The sequence below is a fragment of the Gambusia affinis genome, linkage group LG16, assembly GCF_019740435.1.
Source record: "Gambusia affinis linkage group LG16, SWU_Gaff_1.0, whole genome shotgun sequence".
NCBI classification, from domain to species: domain Eukaryota; kingdom Metazoa; phylum Chordata; class Actinopteri; order Cyprinodontiformes; family Poeciliidae; genus Gambusia; species Gambusia affinis.
In genome coordinates, this window is record NC_057883.1 from 20,972,242 (window position 1) to 20,994,166 (window position 21,925).

At 34.3% G+C, this 21,925-nt stretch overlaps 1 protein-coding gene across 4 annotated transcripts; it reads left to right on the plus strand.

Annotated features, from left to right (window-relative positions):
• Positions 1-1,261: 1,261 nt before the first annotated feature.
• On the plus strand, positions 1,262-21,169 carry ppm1aa (protein phosphatase, Mg2+/Mn2+ dependent, 1Aa). Of its 4 annotated transcripts, none has more exons than XM_044142361.1 (6): positions 1,262-1,742; positions 4,733-5,586; positions 5,686-5,803; positions 9,084-9,195; positions 9,316-9,373; positions 14,970-21,169. In XM_044142361.1, exons 2-6 carry the CDS (start codon positions 4,750-4,752, stop codon positions 14,997-14,999), a joined length of 1,155 nt encoding a protein of 384 aa, XP_043998296.1. In that variant the 5' UTR covers positions 1,262-1,742; positions 4,733-4,749; the 3' UTR covers positions 15,000-21,169. The 4 variants fall into 4 exon arrangements, with proteins under 4 accessions (XP_043998296.1, XP_043998293.1, XP_043998297.1 ...); XM_044142358.1 differs by lacking the exon at positions 14,970-21,169 and adding an exon at positions 9,465-14,946 and having other exon boundaries at positions 1,322-1,742; XM_044142362.1 differs by lacking the exon at positions 14,970-21,169 and adding an exon at positions 9,494-14,946 and having other exon boundaries at positions 1,322-1,742.
• The last annotated feature ends 756 nt before the right edge of the window (positions 21,170-21,925 follow it).

Here is a 21,925-nt window from a genome sequence, read left to right on the forward strand (position 1 = left end):
TCAATGCTAAAAGTATTATTTTTTTTATTTTTTACAGTTCTTCAATTTATTTTCTCTCTCATTATACTAAAAAAATCAGTTATAGATATACATAATCTGGGCTTTCCACCCTGACTTGGATGCATAAATACTGGCTTTGTTTGAAAAAGGGTGATTTGTCTTCAGGTTTGAATTAATTTATTAATTTTGTTTACTTATTTCTTTATTTATATACAATCAATATTGAGTCTATCCACTTTTTCAGTTAAGTGAATTAAATTGGTTGGTTTTGAGTCAGCAAAGTTTATCATGCTAAAATTTGTTTTAAATTTAGCTCATATTTCTAATTACAAAAAAATAGCTACGTAAACTGCAGACAACTTAAATATATCTTAAAACTTAGAACATAATCAAATTAAAAATATTTTGTAGTAAAATACAAAAAGTTGTTTTGGTGGTTATAAAACCCAAAATATGTTTAAAAGATGTTAAAATATTACATAAGACCAATAAATGTAACGTACAGCCACATTTTTGTTTATTTATTAAGTGTATCTGTGTGCCATACAGGATATGGATTCAATACGTTTTCAGATTTCTTTTGCAAGAATTACTGCATTGTATGATCAGCCTGTGGAGAATGAGCTTCTGAGATCCTGAAGCTCCTCACTCCTTTTCCAGATTCTGCAACCTTCAATTTCAAATGAAGGGGTTAAATCATCTGAAAAATGACTTTAGACAGCAGGGAAACAGAACAGCAACAAATAACAGCTGTAGTTTTTTTTAACACAACCATTTTCCTACTACACTTTTTCCTTCCACTAAGCTTTCTATTAGTTTGTTTGGATACAGAGCTCTTTGAAGAGCCATCTTATTTTGCAGTTGTAGTAATGTTTTCAAAAATACTTAGACCAGCAGCCTGGTTCTGGTTCAACCCCTCCTGCTGCCTCTTAACCTGACTTCTAGAGACAGACAAGTGGGAGGGTCAGCAGCTGCATCTTCTGATTTGGTTTAAGACAAACTTACATGTCCAAAATAATTAGCAATTTGTTAAGACAAGGAATTAGAAACTACCAAGATCTGCAGAAATGACTACCTTTTTGTTCAAACAAATCCACTTCAGCAGTTAAAAAACATGAAACCTAAGTCATTCACAGGATTAAATCTGCCTACATGAGTAGGCTATATAATACCAATCAAGCATTGATTTAAATACATTTTGATTTTTACATCACTATTTTAACCACATACATATAAAAGTGTGACATTGTGGTTTAGATGTAGCGTTGTGTAACGCTCTCCGTGCACATGGGTTGCAGCAGAACAGCAATGATGATGTCATGTTTTCGAATAGACGCAGTCTGGAACATCCGGGTCCTGTCCCCGTGGCGTCTCACAAGCTAACGCTAGCTAGCGAGCTGTCAAGCTGTCAAGTGGAGAGGCTGGGGCAGACGGTTCAGCTTCCCTCCCTGGCTTGGCCGTACACTGATTTTCCCCCTCAGAAACACAAGAGCCGAGCTTATTCTTTTGCTCAAAAGCTGAGATAATGTAATGCAAAACGGGAGCGCGTAAAGAGGGAGCACAGTTCCAGAGTTTATATGCACTGAGTGTTGAGTGACGACAGTTCACTGCTAGCTGTAGGCTAGCTAGCTTAGCCACCGCTAACCCTTACATTTCGTCGTTGAACACCTTCTGGTGGTAACTGCGGACACTCGGTCCCTATTGCACTTTGCGTTGCTGTCATCTGATAATTTCTCTGCTTGGTAAGTAATTTTTTTACTATTTGGCCGACAGCTGCTGGGGGATACCCGGGCAGTTAGCACTCCATGCTAAATTAGCGTATCGACGTTGGATTAGGCCAGCTTTGGCGGCTCTGCCTGCTTTAACGTTACGTTAGCACAACAGGGTGATAAGGCCTGTCAGAGTTAGTGGAGAGGGACAAGGGTCAAGGGCCGCACACTGGCAGGGCTGTTTGTTTATCTGATCCTGGGCTGGTCCTTCATCCAGCGGGCCTAACTGATCCTGACTGAACTGGGCCAGTATGGGAACCAGTTCATGCCACCACAAGCGGAACTGTGGTATTTGAGCAGGTTGTTACCAACAAACTGGTCAGTCAGGTAGCTAACTCTAGCCTCAGGGTTGGACCCATGTCTGTCTAAAAATTAAGTCGCTCACCGGTGGAGAGAAGCTTGTCATTTCCTCAATATTCAACTTGAATACTTTAGTTTCTCTGTGAGATTTTGAATGTTTTCAGCGCCGACAGCGTTCCTAATAAGTAGTCAAAATGTGAACACATGTCTACTATTTTTAGACAGAACAGAGCTTTGAATTCAACATTCAAGATGCTAATCTGCTGCCACAGATGGATTGGAGACGTGTTATTTGCTTTAACTCACTTCATACATTAATTACTCTCTTCCACCGTACACATAACACCTATTTTATTTCTCTTGACTTAATGTTTGAACAGCTGATAGAGTTTCTTTCCAAGAACGATAACTAATTATAGGCGTTAGCTTTCAGGAGTTGTGTGTTAAAACAATCAACCGTCTGCTGCCATAACATGCTTGGTCAGGAGGAGAGGTTGCTGCAAAGTCAATGAGCTTCTTTAGATTAATAACTTTTTTACCAACTGGCTTTATGAACTAAATTTAATTACACTTGCTGAATTTATGTAATTTAGTTTGATTTTCTCTGCTCTATTGCTATTATTCTTTCTATTTTGTTGGAAATGAATTGGATCTGACTCGTACAGCAATTTGAGATGACATCTGTTGTAAATTGGTGATATGCTAAGAACAATTTTAGTTGAAAATTAATTATTTGAAATTTTAAAAAGCATTGAAATAACTTAAATGATGCCAAGATCATAAGTGTAGTCAAAAAATTCGAAGCCATTAGAGTGATTAACATTTTAGTTTCTTTGGCCATTTATGTCCATCAGATGATACTAAAACCTGAGAAAAATAGTGATGCACAATCACTAACAATTTATATTGTTCAAAAATATTGAGCGACATTACCATAAAATCATCTACAAATGATCTTTGATGAATATTCTGCATTTTTAGTGGTAAAAATATGAGTTCCTTTACTCATGAAAAAGGTTGAACCCTATAATATAGATGCATCATTTAAAAACGGTAACAAGGAATATTCTACCTCGACACTAAGACGGTAAGCATGTGTTTACATATAAAATAAGTGTATTTTTTTAGAATATGTGTGTTTGAAAACTCGAGCTAACGGACTACTTGGTTGATTTTAAAAAGATAAAATCTACTTCAGGTAAATCAAAGATGGTTAACATCAAACTATGAAATTAACAGGAGTGAAAATAGGATTACAAAAGATATTTCAGATATTTAAAGTTTATTTTCTGTTGTCTTTGGAAATTTTAAATACTTTATTTCAAATTAAAAACTTTGTTTTTCAGGTGATAGCACAGCCAGTGGTAGTTATTAATAAATAATTGGTGTACAAATGACAACTGGAAATTCACTCCTGAATTTTCTCTTTTTTTATTGAAATTGTGAATCCTCTTGGTTGATCAGGTGTGTTTAATAGGCTGTAGCCTTTAAAAATGCCAAAAGTTAAAAGTTTTTCTCCTAAATAAAAACACCAACATTTTTTCATGTCATTAAAGAGACATTTCACACATGAAATTTAAGAATCACATTTCAACCTCTGGTGTTGAAAACAACATTATGTCCAAACAAGCTGATTAGATTTGACTCTCACATCTGGGAGTTTTTCTTCTGCCAAACATTTTGCGTTATCCTGGCCTAATGCCAGCTGCAGAAAGGGAATGCATAGCTTAGCTGCAGCGTGACGGCTAAGCTATGCATACATGTGGCACATTGTTTACGAGAATGCCATGCTACCTAGGCAAAGCTGGCCTTGAGGAAAATCTGTCGTCTTCTCTGGCTCCTTGGACGTTGTCTTTGGTGGTGTATGGATTACCCACAGGATTAAAACAAACGGCAAGCTTTCTGTCATTTTAAAAAACAGTCTGGATGTTCTACACTGCAGGGATGTTTCTGTACGGTTATGGTGTTAAATGTGTGGACACATAAACATGTGAGATGTTTTTTGTTTAGACAGCAGTTTTGATGCTTTCCAGTTAGGGTTGAAACGATTAATTGTGATTAATCGATTATTGAAATAGCCGTCAACTGATTTAGCAATCAATTAATCGATAACTGGAGGAAAGGACCTTTTTTTTGAAAGATGTTCAGAGCAGTAATTAAACCAAAACTGCGCAAAAAATATACATTTTGCATCTGTAAATATGTTCTACTCAGTTCTCTACAACGTTGTTTTAGTTTCACCTGATTCAAATATTTTATCAAGCAGCTTTTGCTATTAAATTATTATTTAAAAAATAGTCAATAGATCAGCCCTCTACTGTGTTGATTCTAAATAAAACTGAATTTGTTGAACTTTTCATATGTTGATGTTAAAAATATTTTTTTAGCTGCAGATGCTTTATTTTTCTTTTAAATGACGATTCACTAAAGGAATATCATGTTGTTACAGTTTGCTTTATTTTATTATTTATTTAAATTTTATTAATATATTTCCAATACTGTTTTAAAAATGTTTAAGCGGTCAAATAAAAAAATCTGCAGAATGTGCCAATTTTTTAAAATGCGATTAATCGCCAGAATTCTCGATTAATTGCAGATTTTGAACACATTTTGATGATAAACTCTCTAATCTTTTGCAACGTTTCACTGAATCTGTTTTTCAGGTTGTTGGAGGGACACAATGGGGGCATTTCTGGACAAACCAAAGATGGAAAAGTACAATTCCCATGGCGAGGGTAACAACCTGAGGTATGGGCTGAGCAGCATGCAGGGTTGGCGGGTTGAGATGGAAGACGCACACACTGCGGTGATCGGTCTGCCCCACGGCCTCGACCCCTGGTCGTTTTTCGCCGTGTACGACGGGCACGCTGGCTCTCAGGTAGCTAAGTACTGCTGCGAGCACCTGCTGGAGCACATCACTAGCAACTCAGACTTCCAAAGCGCCATACAGGAGGACACCAGCGTGGAGAGCGTGAAGAACGGCATCCGGACGGGATTCCTACAGATCGACGAACACATGCGAACCATCTCGGAGAAGAAGCACGGTGTGGACCGCAGCGGCTCCACCGCAGTAGGTGTGATGATCTCGCCAAGCCATATCTACTTTATCAACTGTGGAGACTCGCGGGGTCTCCTCGGCAGGGGGGGAGCCGTGCACTTCTTCACACAGGATCACAAACCCAGCAACCCGTTGGAGAAGGAGAGGATCCAGAACGCCGGCGGCTCGGTCATGATCCAGCGAGTTAACGGCTCCCTTGCTGTGTCTCGAGCCCTGGGTGACTTCGACTACAAGTGTGTCCATGGAAAAGGCCCGACGGAGCAGCTCGTTTCCCCAGAGCCTGAGGTGTACGCGATAGAAAGGAGCGAGGGGGAAGATGAATTTATTATACTTGCTTGTGATGGCATCTGGGATGTCATGGCCAACGAGGAACTCTGTGACTTTGTGAGGTCAAGGCTGGAAGTTACAGAGGATCTTGAAAAAGTCAGCAATGAGATTGTTGACACTTGCTTGTACAAGGTATGACACGTCCGCCAAACCTGCACCGACATGTTAACGCGCTGCCTGGTGTATCCTTGATTTACGTGGCTGCTTTATTATTTATTTATTTTTCCACAGGGGAGCCGGGACAATATGAGTGTTGTGTTAATCTGCTTTCCTGGGGCCCCAAAGGTTTCTCCAGAAGCTGTGAAACGTGAGGCGGAGCTGGACAAATATCTTGAAGCCAGAGTAGAAGGTAGGAAACATTGATTTAATAAAATCCAGAGGAAGAGTAGCACTACTTCAAGTAAAAATAAAAAGTGGACGTGCAAGAAATTATTCAAGTAAGAGTGAAAAAGTAATGAATAACTGATTAAAACTTGAATAAAGTCTCAGAAGAACCAAAATATAAAGTTGTGTGGAAATTTTACTATTTTAAAAGCCAAACTGAAAGTAATTCATATGAATAACATAATAACAAAATCAGGCAAAATAAAACATTTTCAAATTATTATTATTTTTCATTATAAAACTTATAAAAATAACAAAAACTGCAGGTGTGTGTCTGGTGAATTTTAGGTTAAAACAAGATTTTTATTTATTCAGTTTGTAACTAGTTACTGCCCTACTCTGATATTAATAATATTTAGTTTTAACAATCTGAGAAGTTTGCTTCTCGTACTATAAAGAGATGAAAACTTGAACCTAATGTTCCTTTATTTGGAGTAAAATCTGAAACTAAAACTGTGATTATTTTTTATTTTTTAGGAGGAAAAAGCTGCATTAGCAGAAATAGAAGACATTTTCATCCACACATATTTTACTGTATTTGTTTGAGACATACTAAGTTAAACCAGGGTTGCAGTTTTTCTCTTTGACTCTACATGATCGGGAACATTTTTGGTAAATTCATATAAACGTAAACTGCTTCGTTGAGTAAAAATTGGTTCAGGATTTGTTTCTATTACCTTTGCTGAAATCTTTGCTGTTAAGAGAATGTATGGTAATTAAAATGTATCACTTCTTAATGTTTTTTGAGATTTAACAGTAGGTCAGTGTATTTATTTTGCTTTCTCATCAAGCTATGCTCAATTTATGCATTTTGATTTATGGTTATATGTTGAGGAGGAAATTTAGAAATGTACATGTGTAAAATTATCAGTTAAGGATTAGCATAGACTGAACCTAACCACCTCTTAAAATCTTTTAAAAATATTTATTTTTTATGAAATCTTACTTATTGCCTGCATGAATTGTTTAAATACTAATAATGTGACTTCTGAGGCATTTTTAAACATGTACGTCTATTAAAACAAAAGTTTTTATAAATATTTATGCCCTTGCTTTGGCTTCGCTGGAAATGCGTCACACCATTTCTCTAAAGCTAAGGATCGTGACCAACTGATCACCCAAATAGATAACACAAACACCAGAGCCAGGGGGGCATAACAAGCCGCTTCTCTTATCTGTAGCATCAGATGTAGCCGCAACTCGTTCAGTCTGGATGTGAAAACAAACTTTTAATGAGCTGCAGGTCAGTTTTCTGCTTCAAGCCCTCATTTCCTACCAATTTCTCTCCATTTGATCCCTTTTTATGTCAAGAAATAAATCAATAACAATATATGTGGCATTAGACAAGTGTTCAATATCAATAGAAAATTGTCCTGATAGAATATTCACTATGTAGAATATTCACTGAACTGACTAGCATTCTGGGAAATGTAGGTGGAGGAAAAGTTTTAGCTGTTTAACCTCTGCCTGATGCAGAGGTCAAACCTGATGCCATTAAGCAGCTGAGCAAGTTTAATGGCATCAAGAAACTCTGCCTCTCTCTTTGGTTACCTAGCAACTCTCATTCTTTGGTTACCTAGCAACGACCTGTGTGTGTGTGTGTGTGGAGGGGGGGGGTAAGTTTGCTGCAGCAGTTTGAGGTTTTCCTACAGTTCCTCATAACTGTTTAAGAAAACTCGGCATGGAATGAAAATTGTAGATTAAACAGGAACAGTCACATCACCAGATTAGGAGGATTTCAGATGCAAAGCAAACAAAAAATTAAAAATTATTTATGTCAACAATTGTCGACGTTCTGTTAGTGGTGTAGGCAGATAGAAAATGGCTAAGGGGGCGAAATGAACACAGACACTCTTAAGTTTAATTGAGATACAGGTAATTTTCAGCAACTTGGAGTATGTTCACACAGGAGATATTAATCCTCAATTAACACTTTTTTATTCTTCCCGAAATCCGATTTCTTTTTTTTTTTCAAGGTAGTTCATACTACAAATGGAACCCAAACACAATCAGACTTCTGTGTGAACGATTTACAACCCCAAATGTTGACGTCACACTGCATCGCATTATTTATAGAAGCAATAATAGATTTATGGATTGATTCTAAAGTTTATTCAGCAATGGGAGCTGACAGTATCATCACAAGATCATAATACAAAAGAAGCTTTTGTTACAATTCCGAGTTTTTGTGAATCCAGTTTACGTCTGGATTTACTTTGTCTGGATTTACTTTGTCTGGATTCTTCTGGTGCAGAATTACAACACTTATCTGACATCAGTGGCATAAAAATGAGATAAAATGCAACATGACGCTTTGACTTTGAATGCAATTGGAAACATATCTGATTTAGAATAAATTGGATTTTTTAAATTTCTTTTGGTGGAAAGATCTGAATTTAGCCATGAAAAAAATCTGATTTAGGTCATTTTTCTATATTAAAAAAAGAAAAAGTATATTCTCTTTTTGTGATTTGATATTAATAATTAGATGTGCCAAATTATTCATCAAGTGCAAAATTGGTTTGTACTCAGGATTAGCAGGGCAGATGTCACGGTCGAACAGCGGGGAAGTGTGTGGGGCGAGGTGATGGTGTCCTTTTGAAACCACAAAAAGAAAACCTTGTGAAAGTGCACAGTGCAACCCTGTCTCTTAACACCGCTTGAGGATTAAACAATCAGACCAGAAGCATAAAAATGTAACCTGTAAAGTATGTGGAAGAGAGGACATACAAGCAGTTTGCTTTACACCTTAAAACAAATCAAGTAGTTCACTGAATACCAGCAAAGCAGTTAACTACAAGTTCCAGTCAACACTGGAAAGAAAAAGCAGGATTTGACAGACATCCATAGTTACTGTTTCTAGATATACATTTTTCACTTATTTATTTAACTTTGATTTAACCAGGTAGTTACCATTGAGATAATGCTGCTGCCTATCATTGCCAGGTCTCCTTTAAAATCAGATTTCTTTTAAGGAGGACCTGGCAATGATGGGCAGCAGCTTAAAACAAAACAGTTACAAACATTAAATACAAATAACATCCACAAAAACAAGTGTTAAAAATTTTTGTATTTGTAAAATATATACAAATATATGTTAGAAATTTTTTTTCTGTTTCTATTGTAAGTTTTATACAAACTATATCGTAATATGTATCATTACTGCATGCCACCCATATATGTCACAATATATATTGGGATATTAATTTTCTGCCATATTGCACATTCCTGTGTTTTTTTAATAGAGATAATCAAAAAGCAGGGAGATGAAGGCGTCCCAGATTTGGTTCACGTTATGAGGACGTTAGCGTCTGAGAGCATCCCGAACCTCCCTCCTGGTGGAGAGCTGGCCAGCAAGTAAGTGATGCCTTCTGCTATGATAAACTGGGCTTTTTGTTACGATATCCAATAAATTATTATCTTAAATACAGGATTTTTTTTGTTTTAAAATTATTTGTTTTACCCTTGTTTCTGCAGACGAAGTGTTATTGAAGCAGTGTACAACAAACTTAACCCGTACCGAAGCGATGACACTGTAAGTATCCAGTTCTTTTTGCTCTCTGCATGGTTGTGATTGTGTGACCAGCAAAGCTCAAAGTCTATCTGTTGCATGCTTTTATATCTAGGAAAATCCACGTTTTTCTTTTAAACACAGTGATTCATGGGCTGGGTGATTATGGATTGACGCTGCAACAAGATGATCTACAGTGTCTTAAAACATTCCTAACCGCTGAACCACAAACTTTGGTGAATTTTATTGGGATTTTATGCGTTGGAAAGCACAAAGTAGTGCATGGATGAGAAGAAAATAAAAATTTGTATTCAGTCTTCTATACTCACATATCGATAAATAAAATATTGTGCAACTAACAACTTTCAGAATAGTTTGTTCATTTCAGAGGTTTGTCAGAGAACAAATGGCATCATGGAGACCAAACAGGTTTAGGTTATAAACTTTCCAAGATTTAAAAGCCTCTCGAAGCACCAGGTGGGAACTGAATAAATGTGTTAAAATTAGTGATGCTCTGATTCAATATTAATATCTGTATCGGCCTCAATATCTAAAATATTGAGGTATCGTGACAGTATGTCTGAATTAGGTCTATTCTGTCTAACTCTATGCATTTTCTGAGTGACTTTATGATTTATTACTTATTTTACATTATATTTCTGAACCATTTGAACAAATGGTTCAAATGGTTTACATGTTTGACCAGGATAGTCAACCTATTGTTTCAGTTTCTTTTTCATTCCTTTTACATTGACTGACCAAATTAAATTTGCCTTATTCTTATATATTTGACCAAGCTTGTGAAGCTATTTTTTTATTTAACTGTTCTGTACCGGTGCAGTTATCTATCAAATAAATTTGCAATTCAGTACTTTCAAAAAAGAAAATGTTTTAAGTCCGTTCAGCAATATTTTTCTGCTTCAGATCAATATCCACTGATACTAAATCTCAGATATCTTTATTGGTATCAAAAGTGTAAAAAGTAGATGGATGCATTCCTAGTTTAAATGGCTCAGTCAAAGTCTAGACATTCTAGAATCTGTGGAGAAATGAGAAAATTATTGTCTCTAGATTTAAAAAACGGACAGAAATTCTGCACCAAAAATTGGTTGAACAAAACATTGATAATTATTCATCGTTTTTTGATAATTATTCATTGTTTTTGTTCCACTTCTGCTTTCATATCCCAATAAAGTACACTAACGTTTGCAGTTTAAATGCAACTAAGAAAAATGCGTAAAAGTTCAATACTTTTTCACGCCACTGTAAATCAGCATTAAACTAAAGCATTAATTATATTTGTATTTAAGGTTCCAGTTGCACCACAAGAGTGGATCATGTTTTTAAATGTGGTAATTAATGTTTGTTTAAGTACTTGTCAAACCAGATGTGTTGTGTTGCATAATTTCATTACATTTATTGGGTAACAAAAATATTGAGCCATGTTTAGTCTCATTTAAATCTTATTTTCATATCTGGAACAATATTAGAGAAAAAACTTCATTTTATGATGGTGATTTTGACATTCCTGTCCTCCTTTTCTGGCTGTGTGGGTAAATTTTTGCCTTTTTTCCCCGAGCTAATTGATTATATAACAGAACAGGTTTCTGAGTTTGATAATGTTCATGTGTAAAAATGCTATAAAATATCTAAATATAGCAGAAGAATCGGTTATATATAAGCATGACAGTCTGTTAATAAGAGCTCTGTGGAAATCCCAAATAGACTATTTACCTTAAGGTCCTCTCTGCATTGTATAGGCCGTTCTGGATTAATTATTGGTTTTTCTTTAACCATGTGTTCGTTGTTGCAGCAATTTAGTAATGGTATTTTATGGAAGAAATAACTTCGATAAACTTTTGATTCCAAATATCCTTTATCAGTAAATGCATCTGAATATGATTCATTAAGAAATGAAAATGATAATGTGTTTAAAACTTCATGGGAGTGTACATATAACCTTTCTATGTTCTTCGAAGGTTTGCCGACTGCTAGTATTAACATTTGGCAGCTGGTCATAGCAGTTAGAAGGAGTTAACATTTTTACAATTAAACATGAAATGGGCAACATTAACAATAATAACATTTAAAAACATATTTTAAAAAAATTTAAAAAAGCAATTTTACTCCTAAAACACTGCACTCTATAAAATTTGTCCAAAATATATTTTAAGATACAAAACTTGTCAAGAACATACAGAGCGGATCCTAATACATACCACAGTTACTAACGGCAACAGAAAAAGCGGGAGGAGCTGTCGGTTACCGGTTACTATGGTAACCGCCAACCGCCAAGAGCAGCGTAACAGAATTTAAAACACCAATAAATGTCTGGAGAAACAACTTGTTGACTAAACAAAATAAAGGCAAAGAATGAATAAACAATTTTAGACGAACTTCACATTTATAATGTTGTTGAAATAAAATCCTGCCACTTTTGAACTGTAACAAGTAGAGGCTCGAGCATACAACTGTGTGGTACTCCATGGTGTATGTGGAAGATTTGTTGTGTAGGTGAACAAATTGAAAAAAGTTAAATAAAAATTTTAATATATTTTCTGTAGATGTATATTTCTAGTTTTTCTGCATGTTTAGTCTGGTTTCTTATCCGATTTTAGACAATTCCATCTTAATCTGAAAATTTCATATACATTTAAACTGGCCAACAGAATCTGTTTGTGTTCTGGTCCAACCCGGTAAAAACCCTGAATCCAATCAATGTTGTAGGAAAATAAATTATATTTTTCAATGTTTAACCCTCTGATCACCAATAACAGCTGAGCCAGATAAAATTGTTAAATCTGTCAAGTTAATAGTAATTTAACAGCTCAGTCTCTGCTGATGCTTCTTCACAAGCTTTAAAAAAATAACAGAACAAATGTTTTATTTTTTTGAAAAACTTGTATGTATTTTCAATGCTATTTTTATATCCATTCCCTCTTCCTCAAAATCTAATCTGCTTCTTAGATGATTGCTTAAAAAGATCATGTTTTCTTTCTGGTTAAAATGTGAGCAACATTCGCCCTGTTTGATGGATTTCTTGTTGCTCCTGAAGCAAAAGAAACCAGTAAGAATCATGCTGGATGTGTTATCAAGGTATTTTTGTTTTATTTTCCATCAGTTTGTTGTTTTTCCTCTGAATACTAATGCTTTGATCCAACCTGTTAATCTTGTCTGGTTCCTTTGTTGAATAGAAAACCTTCTTTCTGAGCTCCTTGTGCTGAAATCTTTGTTAGCAATCCTGATCTGTGTTTAAGTTTAAGTCCCATCCTTGTCTTCTTCATCAAATTAATTTTTTTTCTAATTCTTTAAAACTTTCTATTTCTAGTTTCTCTACTTTACTGCAGTTGGAGAAATATATTAGTGTTATAAGAACAAAACTGCTGCTTAAGTTTTTAAAAATTTAAAGTAACAGTTTATTCTCCTGGTCAATGATCACAAAGAAATAACACAGCAAATAATTAAAACATTTTAGTGGTTTATGTAAAATAGTTTTCTAAACAAGTCAGTTTAACAGGAAGAAATAAAAGTAAATGTTAGCAAAGTTTCAGCTGTAAGCTTATAGACAGTATAAATTTGGTTCTTTTTACAAGGTGCAGGATATTTCAGCAGGTTTAGCTTAATCTGCAACTGTGAAAAAAGTTCCTCAGATTTGTTATAAGTCAGATTAACTTCTTATAAAACTGATTATTATTATTCAAAGCTTTGAGACTGAATATTTCTTAAGAATTAACCTCTTTTTTGTTGTAGTTGCTCTTATAAGGGCTGCTTCTAACAGTGTCAACAACTTTCTTGATTTTCCTGAAGTATTTTTCTTCTGTAAAAGATTTTTTTATAATTTCTTTTTTTTTTTCAATTAAATTTTTTTTCACCCCTCACCAAAAAGCAAAACACTTAAATACACTCAGCTCCTTCAGACTAGCCAGCAGCAATTAGCAAGCACCTGGTGGAACTGCAGAGCTCCTTATAGCAGCTACTAATCAGTTAAACTCTGGTAAAAATGCTGCTAAATAGAGGAGACATGTTGTGATGGCTTCCTGAAGGTGCTGCTTCTTATACAGACAGAGGCCTAATTTCAAGGTGTGTCATATCAAAGTCATATTTCTGTTAAGTTATATTTGATACATGTGGCATTTTCATAACAGCTAAAGGTAACATAGTTACTTGGTTGTTCTATAAAATGGCTCCTTGTGCCTGGAAAACGCATAACACCATCTAATTAAAGACAATATTTATTTGAACTTCCAATTCAGCTCAGCTCTACAACTACATTGTTTTATGTTTAATTACGTGAATAAAATCATAATATTACAAGTACACAGTCTTGCACCAAAAGTTGGAATAATTTGAGAATAAAGCTGTAAAATTAAGAGGAAGAAGTAGAAATTTTATGAGAATTCAAACATGGAAGATAACAAAAAAATTCAAAACAAATGTTTAGCATATTATGAAGTTATACTTTGGTATACATTTTACAGATAATAGTTAACACTTAATAGATATACTTAATCTTTTAACTAATTGGCATGAAAATATTACCAGTAGCAGAACTTCAAAACATCAAATCTTTTTCTCTTAATTTTAAGACACTTTCTGGTAAACTTGTATCTTTTTTTTGTTAATATTGTGAGTAAATTCTCATAATTTAATCTCTAATACTCCATCGTGCATGATTGGAATAAAAGCCACTTTTTGAAAATAGTTTTTGTTTTAGAAAAGAAAGCGAGAACAAAATGTATTGGTATCGTAATGTGTTAAAATAATATTTTATTTTTAAGCCAAACCACAGTGGGACGTTACGTTTTATCACAATGTTTTGTGATACTATAAAAGCGAGGATAATAAATATTTAACTGTATGTGTGTCACAGCATTTAAAGCCCCACAAACACAAATTCTGCTCTGGAAAAACATTCCCGTTTGTAATGCGTAGATCCGTCACATTAAACAATAAATCAGTTAATCACATGATAAATTAAAACAAGCTCAATAATTTCTTTTTGCCTGATTTATTGTTTTTCTGTTTCTACCTAAAGCCGGATGACAAAATTCTTCAGTCTGGTGTTTTGGTCTCAACCAGACCTTTTACATAATTCAGTTTATTAGTTTTTTTTGTTGTTTGGTTTATTTATTTTGGATATTTAAAACATCTTCCAGTTCAAGTGTTAAATGCTTGTTGAATTTAAGGTTTATTAATCTTTAAGAATGTTTTCTTTCATTATTATGCCATTATTACCATTACACTACATTAAAATGGTCTCAAAACAACAATATTATCGTTAATCGCAATAACATCTACAATTTATTGTCCAGCAAAATTAGTTATCCTGACAGAAAATTGTACATAATCATATTTTCACACACACTCTCTGAACAAACAGTGGAAAAAAATACAGATATTAACTGGAATTTATCGTGACAACAATAAATCAAAATTTTCATTAGAAGAAATTAATCCTGATGAATGATGAACATTAATTTGTGTTAGAAAGGGGGGAAACGTGTTATTTCACGTTTACTGAGGCCTCAGTTTGCACCGTTGATGCTGGAAGCCGGTGGGGATCCGGCGGGTGTACAGCCAAAGTCTGAAGGGTTTTTCCTTCCTCTCCTCTCTTGTCAAGGACTCGGCATCTACAGACGACATGTGGTAACACACCCTCCTACCACTAACACAACATAGAGTTTACAAACCACCATCCTCTCAAGACCCACAGCAGCTCAGCTCAGCAGTCTGTCTCTCCGTCACTCTGAGCTTTTGGTTTCTAAGAAGGGAATACATGGCAGGAGGAGGAGGAAGCGGAGGAGGAAGAGTTGCATGCACATAAACCTGGAATAGTGCAGCACCAGTCCACTCTGGAGTTCAGGATCCCCACCATCTTGTCTCCCTTTTTATGTTCACCCTCCTTATTATTCTTCTCTAAAAGTAATCCACAACAAGTGAGTCCACAAGTTTTTTTTTTTTTTTTTTTGTTAAATAATCCGCCTGAATAGTAAAGATTTTCTTTTGCTGTAATTAATTTGATTCACATTTCCTTGTGTGTTTGTATATTTCTGTTTTTGTGAAGTGCAATTGTCCTGTACAAACAGCCTGTATTTAATGCAGCTTGATTTTAAGTTTAAGAACGAGAGAGAGGGGAAAAAAATTGAAAGAAATGGAAAAAAAGAGAACTTTTTATGCACTATCTGCCTTTTTCTGCTCTTCTGAAATTCAAATGTTTATTCAGTGAATATTACCGCAGCGTCCGCAAGGCACAATGTCTCTGCTTTTTACTTTCTTCTGCAACACTTTCCTGTTTTTCCCCTTCGGTTAGTCTATGCTCCTTTAAGAAACGGGTAAATTGTATAATTGACAGCACAGTAAGCTCTCATATCAAACAGTTGAAATCCTGATCAGTTTTGTTTTGATTATTTTACTTTCATAACAGGTTTTCTGTACACACTCTAATAATAATAATAATAATAATAATAATGGCAGTTTGACAGAATGAAGTGGAGAAATTGTTCTTTTTGTCCATTTTTAAGAGGCATTTACCGACTGGTGTTGACTGTTTGTGGATAGATGTGTGTGTGTGTGTGCGTGTGAGTGTGTGTGTGTGTGTGTGTGCGTGTGTGTGAGTGTGTGTGTGTGTGTGTGTGTGTGTGTGTTCGTGTTCTATGGAGCTGGAGTTTAAGGAAAGAGTCGCCCCCCAGAAACCGCCATGCTTTAACTCGGAACAGCTTTGGATAATAAAATATATAGATGCTGTTATTCTGTAATGAACTAAGTTAACCCAAATTGGCCTGAATTTATAAATATATTGTGTCATATTTACAAAAACTAATTCCTAAGCATCCAAGTAGACCACTATAGGTGCCATATATTGTTATTTTTATCTTTATTACAGCCTATGCCAATTAATTTCTGAGGTTTCCTCATCAAATAATTTGATTTGAACTGTTTTAAGCACTGATTTTCTAGGTTTAATGTTTTAAAAAGAGAAACTTTTGGCTCTTATATTAATAAGACTATTCATTTCTCCTGGTCTTTATGTCAACCAAGAACAAATGCATCACTTAAATCTGTCCTGCTTAACCATAAACCACAGCAGAGAGTTTGCTGCTGTTTGTCTGTTATGTGGGTTAAATTTTTTTTAAATATATATAGATATATATTTCTAATTTCCCCCAGAAAATAACTAAATAAATCACTGACTAAACATGTATTTAACAACACGGTAGATGTATTTCTTGAAGAGAAATGCTTTCATTTCAGATTTCTGCCATTTTCTTTTTTTGTCTTGCATTGTTATGAATTTTTTGTATGTATATAATATTTCTGGCCTAATTCTTTTGAGGAATAAATCATTTCGCTTGAGTATTTTTTTTTTAAATGCCATTTAGCCTAAATGTGAAATCAACTTTTCTTCTAATCATTTTGTAAATGTTTCATTAATGTAGAACAGAGTAATAATTTACTAAATTTATAATCCTTAATTTATCTTTAAAAGAAAAAAAAGACAATCCTCACTACTTCACCACATTTCTGTTTGTGATGAGTAGTTAAATCCTAAAAATCAGACTTCAAGCTGCTTTCCTATTGTGCTTTTGTGGCAAAGAAATAAAAATAAAATCCCCACCAAAGACCTTTCTGATTTGACAAAAGGAAAAACACAACAACCGAACTCCTGCAGCATAAACAGAAACCACACATTTTAATTTTCAAATTTTATTTTTGTTGGGTTTTAAAGGTACTCTGGTGTTTTTGGTAAAATAGAAAAATCGTTTTCTTTAGGTGGCTGTAGGGGGCGCTAGTGTGGATAAGAAGAATCAGTTTAATGTCTCTGAGGCAACATTAAACTTTAAGACTGAGTTCAGTTAGTTCAGAAATACTGAATGTTGAGCTCCACAGAACCGATCTGCTTATGAACTGCTAATAAAATTTATTGAATTATTTAATCAAAGCGACATAAAGATTAAAACAGCTGAACTGCAGTGTGTTTAACTCCTTCAGAAATGTAAAGAACTGTACCTACATTCTGTAAAATAGTTCGATTTATTCACCGTGTTTGAGCAAAGATGATTTCTATTGTATATAAAAACGTATTTTTTTTTTTTTTGTCAAGCAGCTCTTTTGATTTGCTCTGCATTGCTTGTATTTAAGCGCACTAGATGTCTCCTAACACCTGCCAGCCTTCACACCTGGTAGGTATCAACTTCTGCATCACTTATTTCATAATTAGGAACAAATGTTTGCTTGTGTAATTTACAGAAATCAAACTTAGGGAGTGCCCTGCTTTTTTTTTTTTTTTACAGTATTTTTTTATTTTTGTTTTTAGCAAAGATTTGTGTTATGCCCATATTCATCATCATATATTCATCCTTTTGCCGTTCTTTTAAATGAATGATCCCAAACAGTTTCTGATGAACTGAAATACCTCATAATCTTTCTGGGAGGTTTCGTCGACTTTTAGCTCATTAGTTTCCTTTTTGTTGTTTTTTTAAAAGCCTGATTACTTAAGTAAAAGTGGTTAAATGCCATAATTCAGGGTTCGATTGAGTAAAATGAAGTGGATGAGGAAGCTTCTGCTAACTACACTGCAAAAACACAAAATCTCAGGTATTTCTGATCTGGTTTCTACTGTAAATATCTTGGCACACTTTTAGTAAGACAAAACTAACTTATAAGTGACTTTTTAGCAAGATAGTAATTCCTTAATACTGATGGAAAAAGTGCTAGCTCTACTGACAGATTATTTTTTAAAGATTTCAAAGATATTTTTATGTGAAATAATTTACCAGTAGAACTTGTAATTTTTCATCAATATTAAGGAATTATTGACTTATAACAAGCTCATAAATTAGCTAAAAAGTTACTTTCAAGTCAGTGTAAGTGTATTAGAATATCTGCGGTGGAAATGGACCAAAATACTTGGTGAGATTTTGTGTTTTTCCAGTGTCTGAGCATCGTTGTTGGACCACAAAGAAGCCCCTCCAACTCTCCCCTGAGTTTTATACCTGCTCACCTGTGTGGCGTTCGCTTTAAGTCGATGACGTAATTTTTTAGGAAGCGTGAGGAAAAAAAAAACAGCAGATCAGCCACAACGATGTGGGACTCTGTGATGCAAAAACACAAAATTTCACCAAGTAATTTCTGTCTGTTTTCAGTGCAAATATCTTATTACCCTAAAACTAACTTACAAGTAACTTTTCAGATGGATATAGGATCTTGTTTTGTCAATTATTCCTTAAGATTGATGGAAAAGTTCTAGTTTCACCTTTGAGATAATAATGTCCTGTTATAATTTATAGTACTTAAAAATATATGCATGTACATTAGGGAACAATTGACTTAAATCAATGAAAAGTTATTTGTAAGGTTGTTTAAATGTACTAAAATATTTGCACTAGAAAACAGAGCAAAAGAAATCTTGGTAAGATTTTGGGGTTTTTGCAGTGCAGAAAAGAAAAATGTTGGTCCTACACTGCAAAAACACAAAATATTAGTTTCTACTTTCTAGTGCAAATATCTTAGTAAACTTAAACCAACTTACAAATAACTTTCCAGCAAGATATAGGAGCTTGTTTTAAGTAAATAATTCCTTGTTGCTGGTGGAAAAAGTTCCAGTTCCACTGGCTGATTATTTCACTTAAATCAAGACATTTTATCATGTTATGAATTAAATAATCTGCCAGTGGAACTAGAATTTTTTCCACCAATAATATGGAATTATTTACTTAAAACAAGCTTCTATGTCTTGCTGAAAAGTTACTCTTAAGTTAGTTTTGTCTGATTTCTAGTGTGTTAAGATACTTTTACTAGAAACTACAAAAACACTTGCTAAGATTTTATGTTTTTGCAGTGTGTGAATTATTTTTAATGCCTCTTGGCTCCTTTTCGTGTCGTCAAACCTTCAGGGACCCCAATCCCTGCCGCTTTTCTGCAGCAGGGATTGCCGTCTGCTACAGCGTGCCAAAGCAACATCCACAGAAACGTAGTTGCTGATTGTTGTGCGACTAAGTAAATAACAGTAGTCATATGCACTGATCACCTGTCTAATCATCCAATTTTGTTATTGTATAAAATGAATTATAAAGCTATTTACAGAGTTACCTTTGGTTGCCTGGAATGCATCCTGTATATTCTTGTATGGAGGAGTACCTAGCAGACTAGAGAGATTTTAAATGCTCGCGCCCCTCATGTACATATCGATGTACCTGTGTCGTGGCGTTTACTGTGTGACCCTTAGTGGTGGTTTTTCGTCCCCTTGCTGGGTGACCCGAGCCTCACTTTGCTGATCTTTTTTCAGCTCATGAATAAGCTCACCAATTTGCCTTACCCAATTCTCATGTTGCCCCCTTTCACCTCCTACACTGCAAAAACAAAATCTCACAAGTACTTTTGATTTAGATTCCAGGTCAAATAACTTAATTCACTTGAAATAAGACAAACCTAATTTACATGTAACTTTTTAGCAATATGTAGGAGTTTGTTTTCAGCCAATAATTCATTAATATTGATGAGATAAAAGTACTTATTTCACTTATAAAGAGACACTTTTCCAGTAGTATAAGTTAATTAAGTACTGCACTGCAAAAACACAAAATCTTAGAAGTATTTCTGTGTAGTTTTTAGTGCAAATATCTTAGTACACTTGAAATAAGACAAAACTAACTTACAATTAATTTGTCAAAAAGATTTAGGAGCTTGTCTGAACTTTTAATTCCCTAATGTTGATTTTTTTTTTTTATGTACTAGTTCTGCTGGTGAATTTCTTTTTCTCTTATAGTTTCATTTTTCTCATGTTTTAATTGAAATAATCTGTCAATGGAACTATTATTTTTAAAAAATAAAAGTTCTAATTAAGGAATTAAATGTTGAAAGAATCTCCTATCTTGCTGAAAAGTCACTTGTAAAGTTAGATTTGTCTTATTTAAAGTGTACTAAGACAGAAGAAACTGAACAAAAATACTTGATAAGATTTTGTGTTTTTGCAGTGTAGTTCTTTTTCATTACTATTAAATAATTAGTAACTTAAAACAAGCTCTTGCTTAAAAGTTACATTTAAGTTAGTTTCATATTTGCACTATAGACTAAGCAGAAATATTAGGTGACATTTTGTGTTTTTGCAGTGTAAAGTTATTGCCCTTCCACCTCCACCAAATAAAAAAAATAAAATTAAATAAAAAAAAAAAAACACTACGAGGATGAATACTGCTGCTGACATTACAGCTTACAGATTGGAAAGTTTTTGTTTTTGTTTTATTTTTTAAGGTACTGAATCTGTCCTGGCTGTCACAAGGTACAACTTTCTACCCATGTCGCCACATCTGATCCCAGCCAGAGGCTTGTTTTTATTTCCAATGCAAATGATGTCATACATTTAACGAATGCAAGTGTTTTGAACATGGTAACCTCGTCAAGCATTCAAGGTGTGCATACATACATTAATGTACCTGCTCTATTTATGATCACATAGAAGAATAGCTTTAGAGTGCTGTAGTTAAATATTGTCAGTGTTGATTCAAATGCTTCTCAGAGGCCTCTGTGAGTGATTTTACAAAGTTCAATAACTGTATATTTTGTATTATGTTCTAGCTCCAAAGGAATGACAGAAAAAAATGTTTTAAAAAAAAGCTTTGTTCCCTGAACTAAATTGTATTATTTGTGTTGTCGATTGAACAAATTGCATTCCTTGCTTGTGAATAGATGCATTTTTCTCCCTGCTCCTTAAATTTTCTCCTTCTTTTCCTTCCTTTCTTTCATTTTTTTTAGCCATTGAAGTTTGAATAAAATTTCTAGTTTGCAGAATGTATTACTAAATAAATGGGTTGTCATCTTGTACCTCTCATATTTCATCACTCTTTATCTTCCCTTTGTTAAAGCGAGACGTTCTCGGAGTGTGACAGGTAAATAAATGAGTTGTGCAGACAAAGCAGCATTATATTACTATAGCTGCAAAAGGATGAATGGGGGATCAGAACGACAGTCTGAACTTTCTCTGCATCTGAAAGTGAAGTATTATTCAGATAACCAAACTTGATTATTTTCTCACTCAGACGTTAAAGGATTGCAGCAGTTCTTCCATATTGCGTTTACTTGTCGTTTAATGGAGTTATTGGATCATTTATACAACATCTGGCATGTTTGGGGGATTTTCTCCAAGAAATTTAAATGCTTAGTTATGAATCCTTGCTGAATTGTCCTTCTCATAGCTATAAATTATGATTGATAAAACATATTTGTGGCTTTGTGCTGTAAAAAAGTATTCCCCTCCTTTTGTATTTCTTCCATTTTTGCTTTTTTTGTTGCCCTTAAATCTGGGGTGTCTAAACTTTTTCATTGTTAAAACAAACTACACGATATTTAAATGAAGCATACTATAATCTGTAAATTATTCTTCATGTATTCTGGGCTAAAAGAACGTGATCCAAGTTTTTATTTTTTAATTTAAACCCTCCTTTTTAGCCGTTTGTGATGCTATATAACATCAAATTCAAATGAATGCAAGAAATTTAGTTAATAAGAGATGAATAATTTATGTTGTTGCTTACTTTTCCTCTTTTAAGACTGATTTGTCTGCATTTTTATTTTTTTGAA

What these genes read in the sequence shown, in the direction of transcription:
- ppm1aa (XM_044142358.1), top strand. Translation starts at nt 4,750, where the DNA reads ATGGGGGCATTTCTGGACAAACCAAAGATGGAAAAGTACAATTCCCAT. An exon ending in GGTGGAGAGCTGGCCAGCAA is followed by an intron (nt 9,196 to 9,315) that starts GTAAGTGATGCC and finishes TTGTTTCTGCAG; the next exon opens with ACGAAGTGTTATTGAAGCAG. An exon ending in CGTACCGAAGCGATGACACT is followed by an intron (nt 9,374 to 9,464) that starts GTAAGTATCCAG and finishes TTTTATATCTAG; the next exon opens with GAAAATCCACGTTTTTCTTT.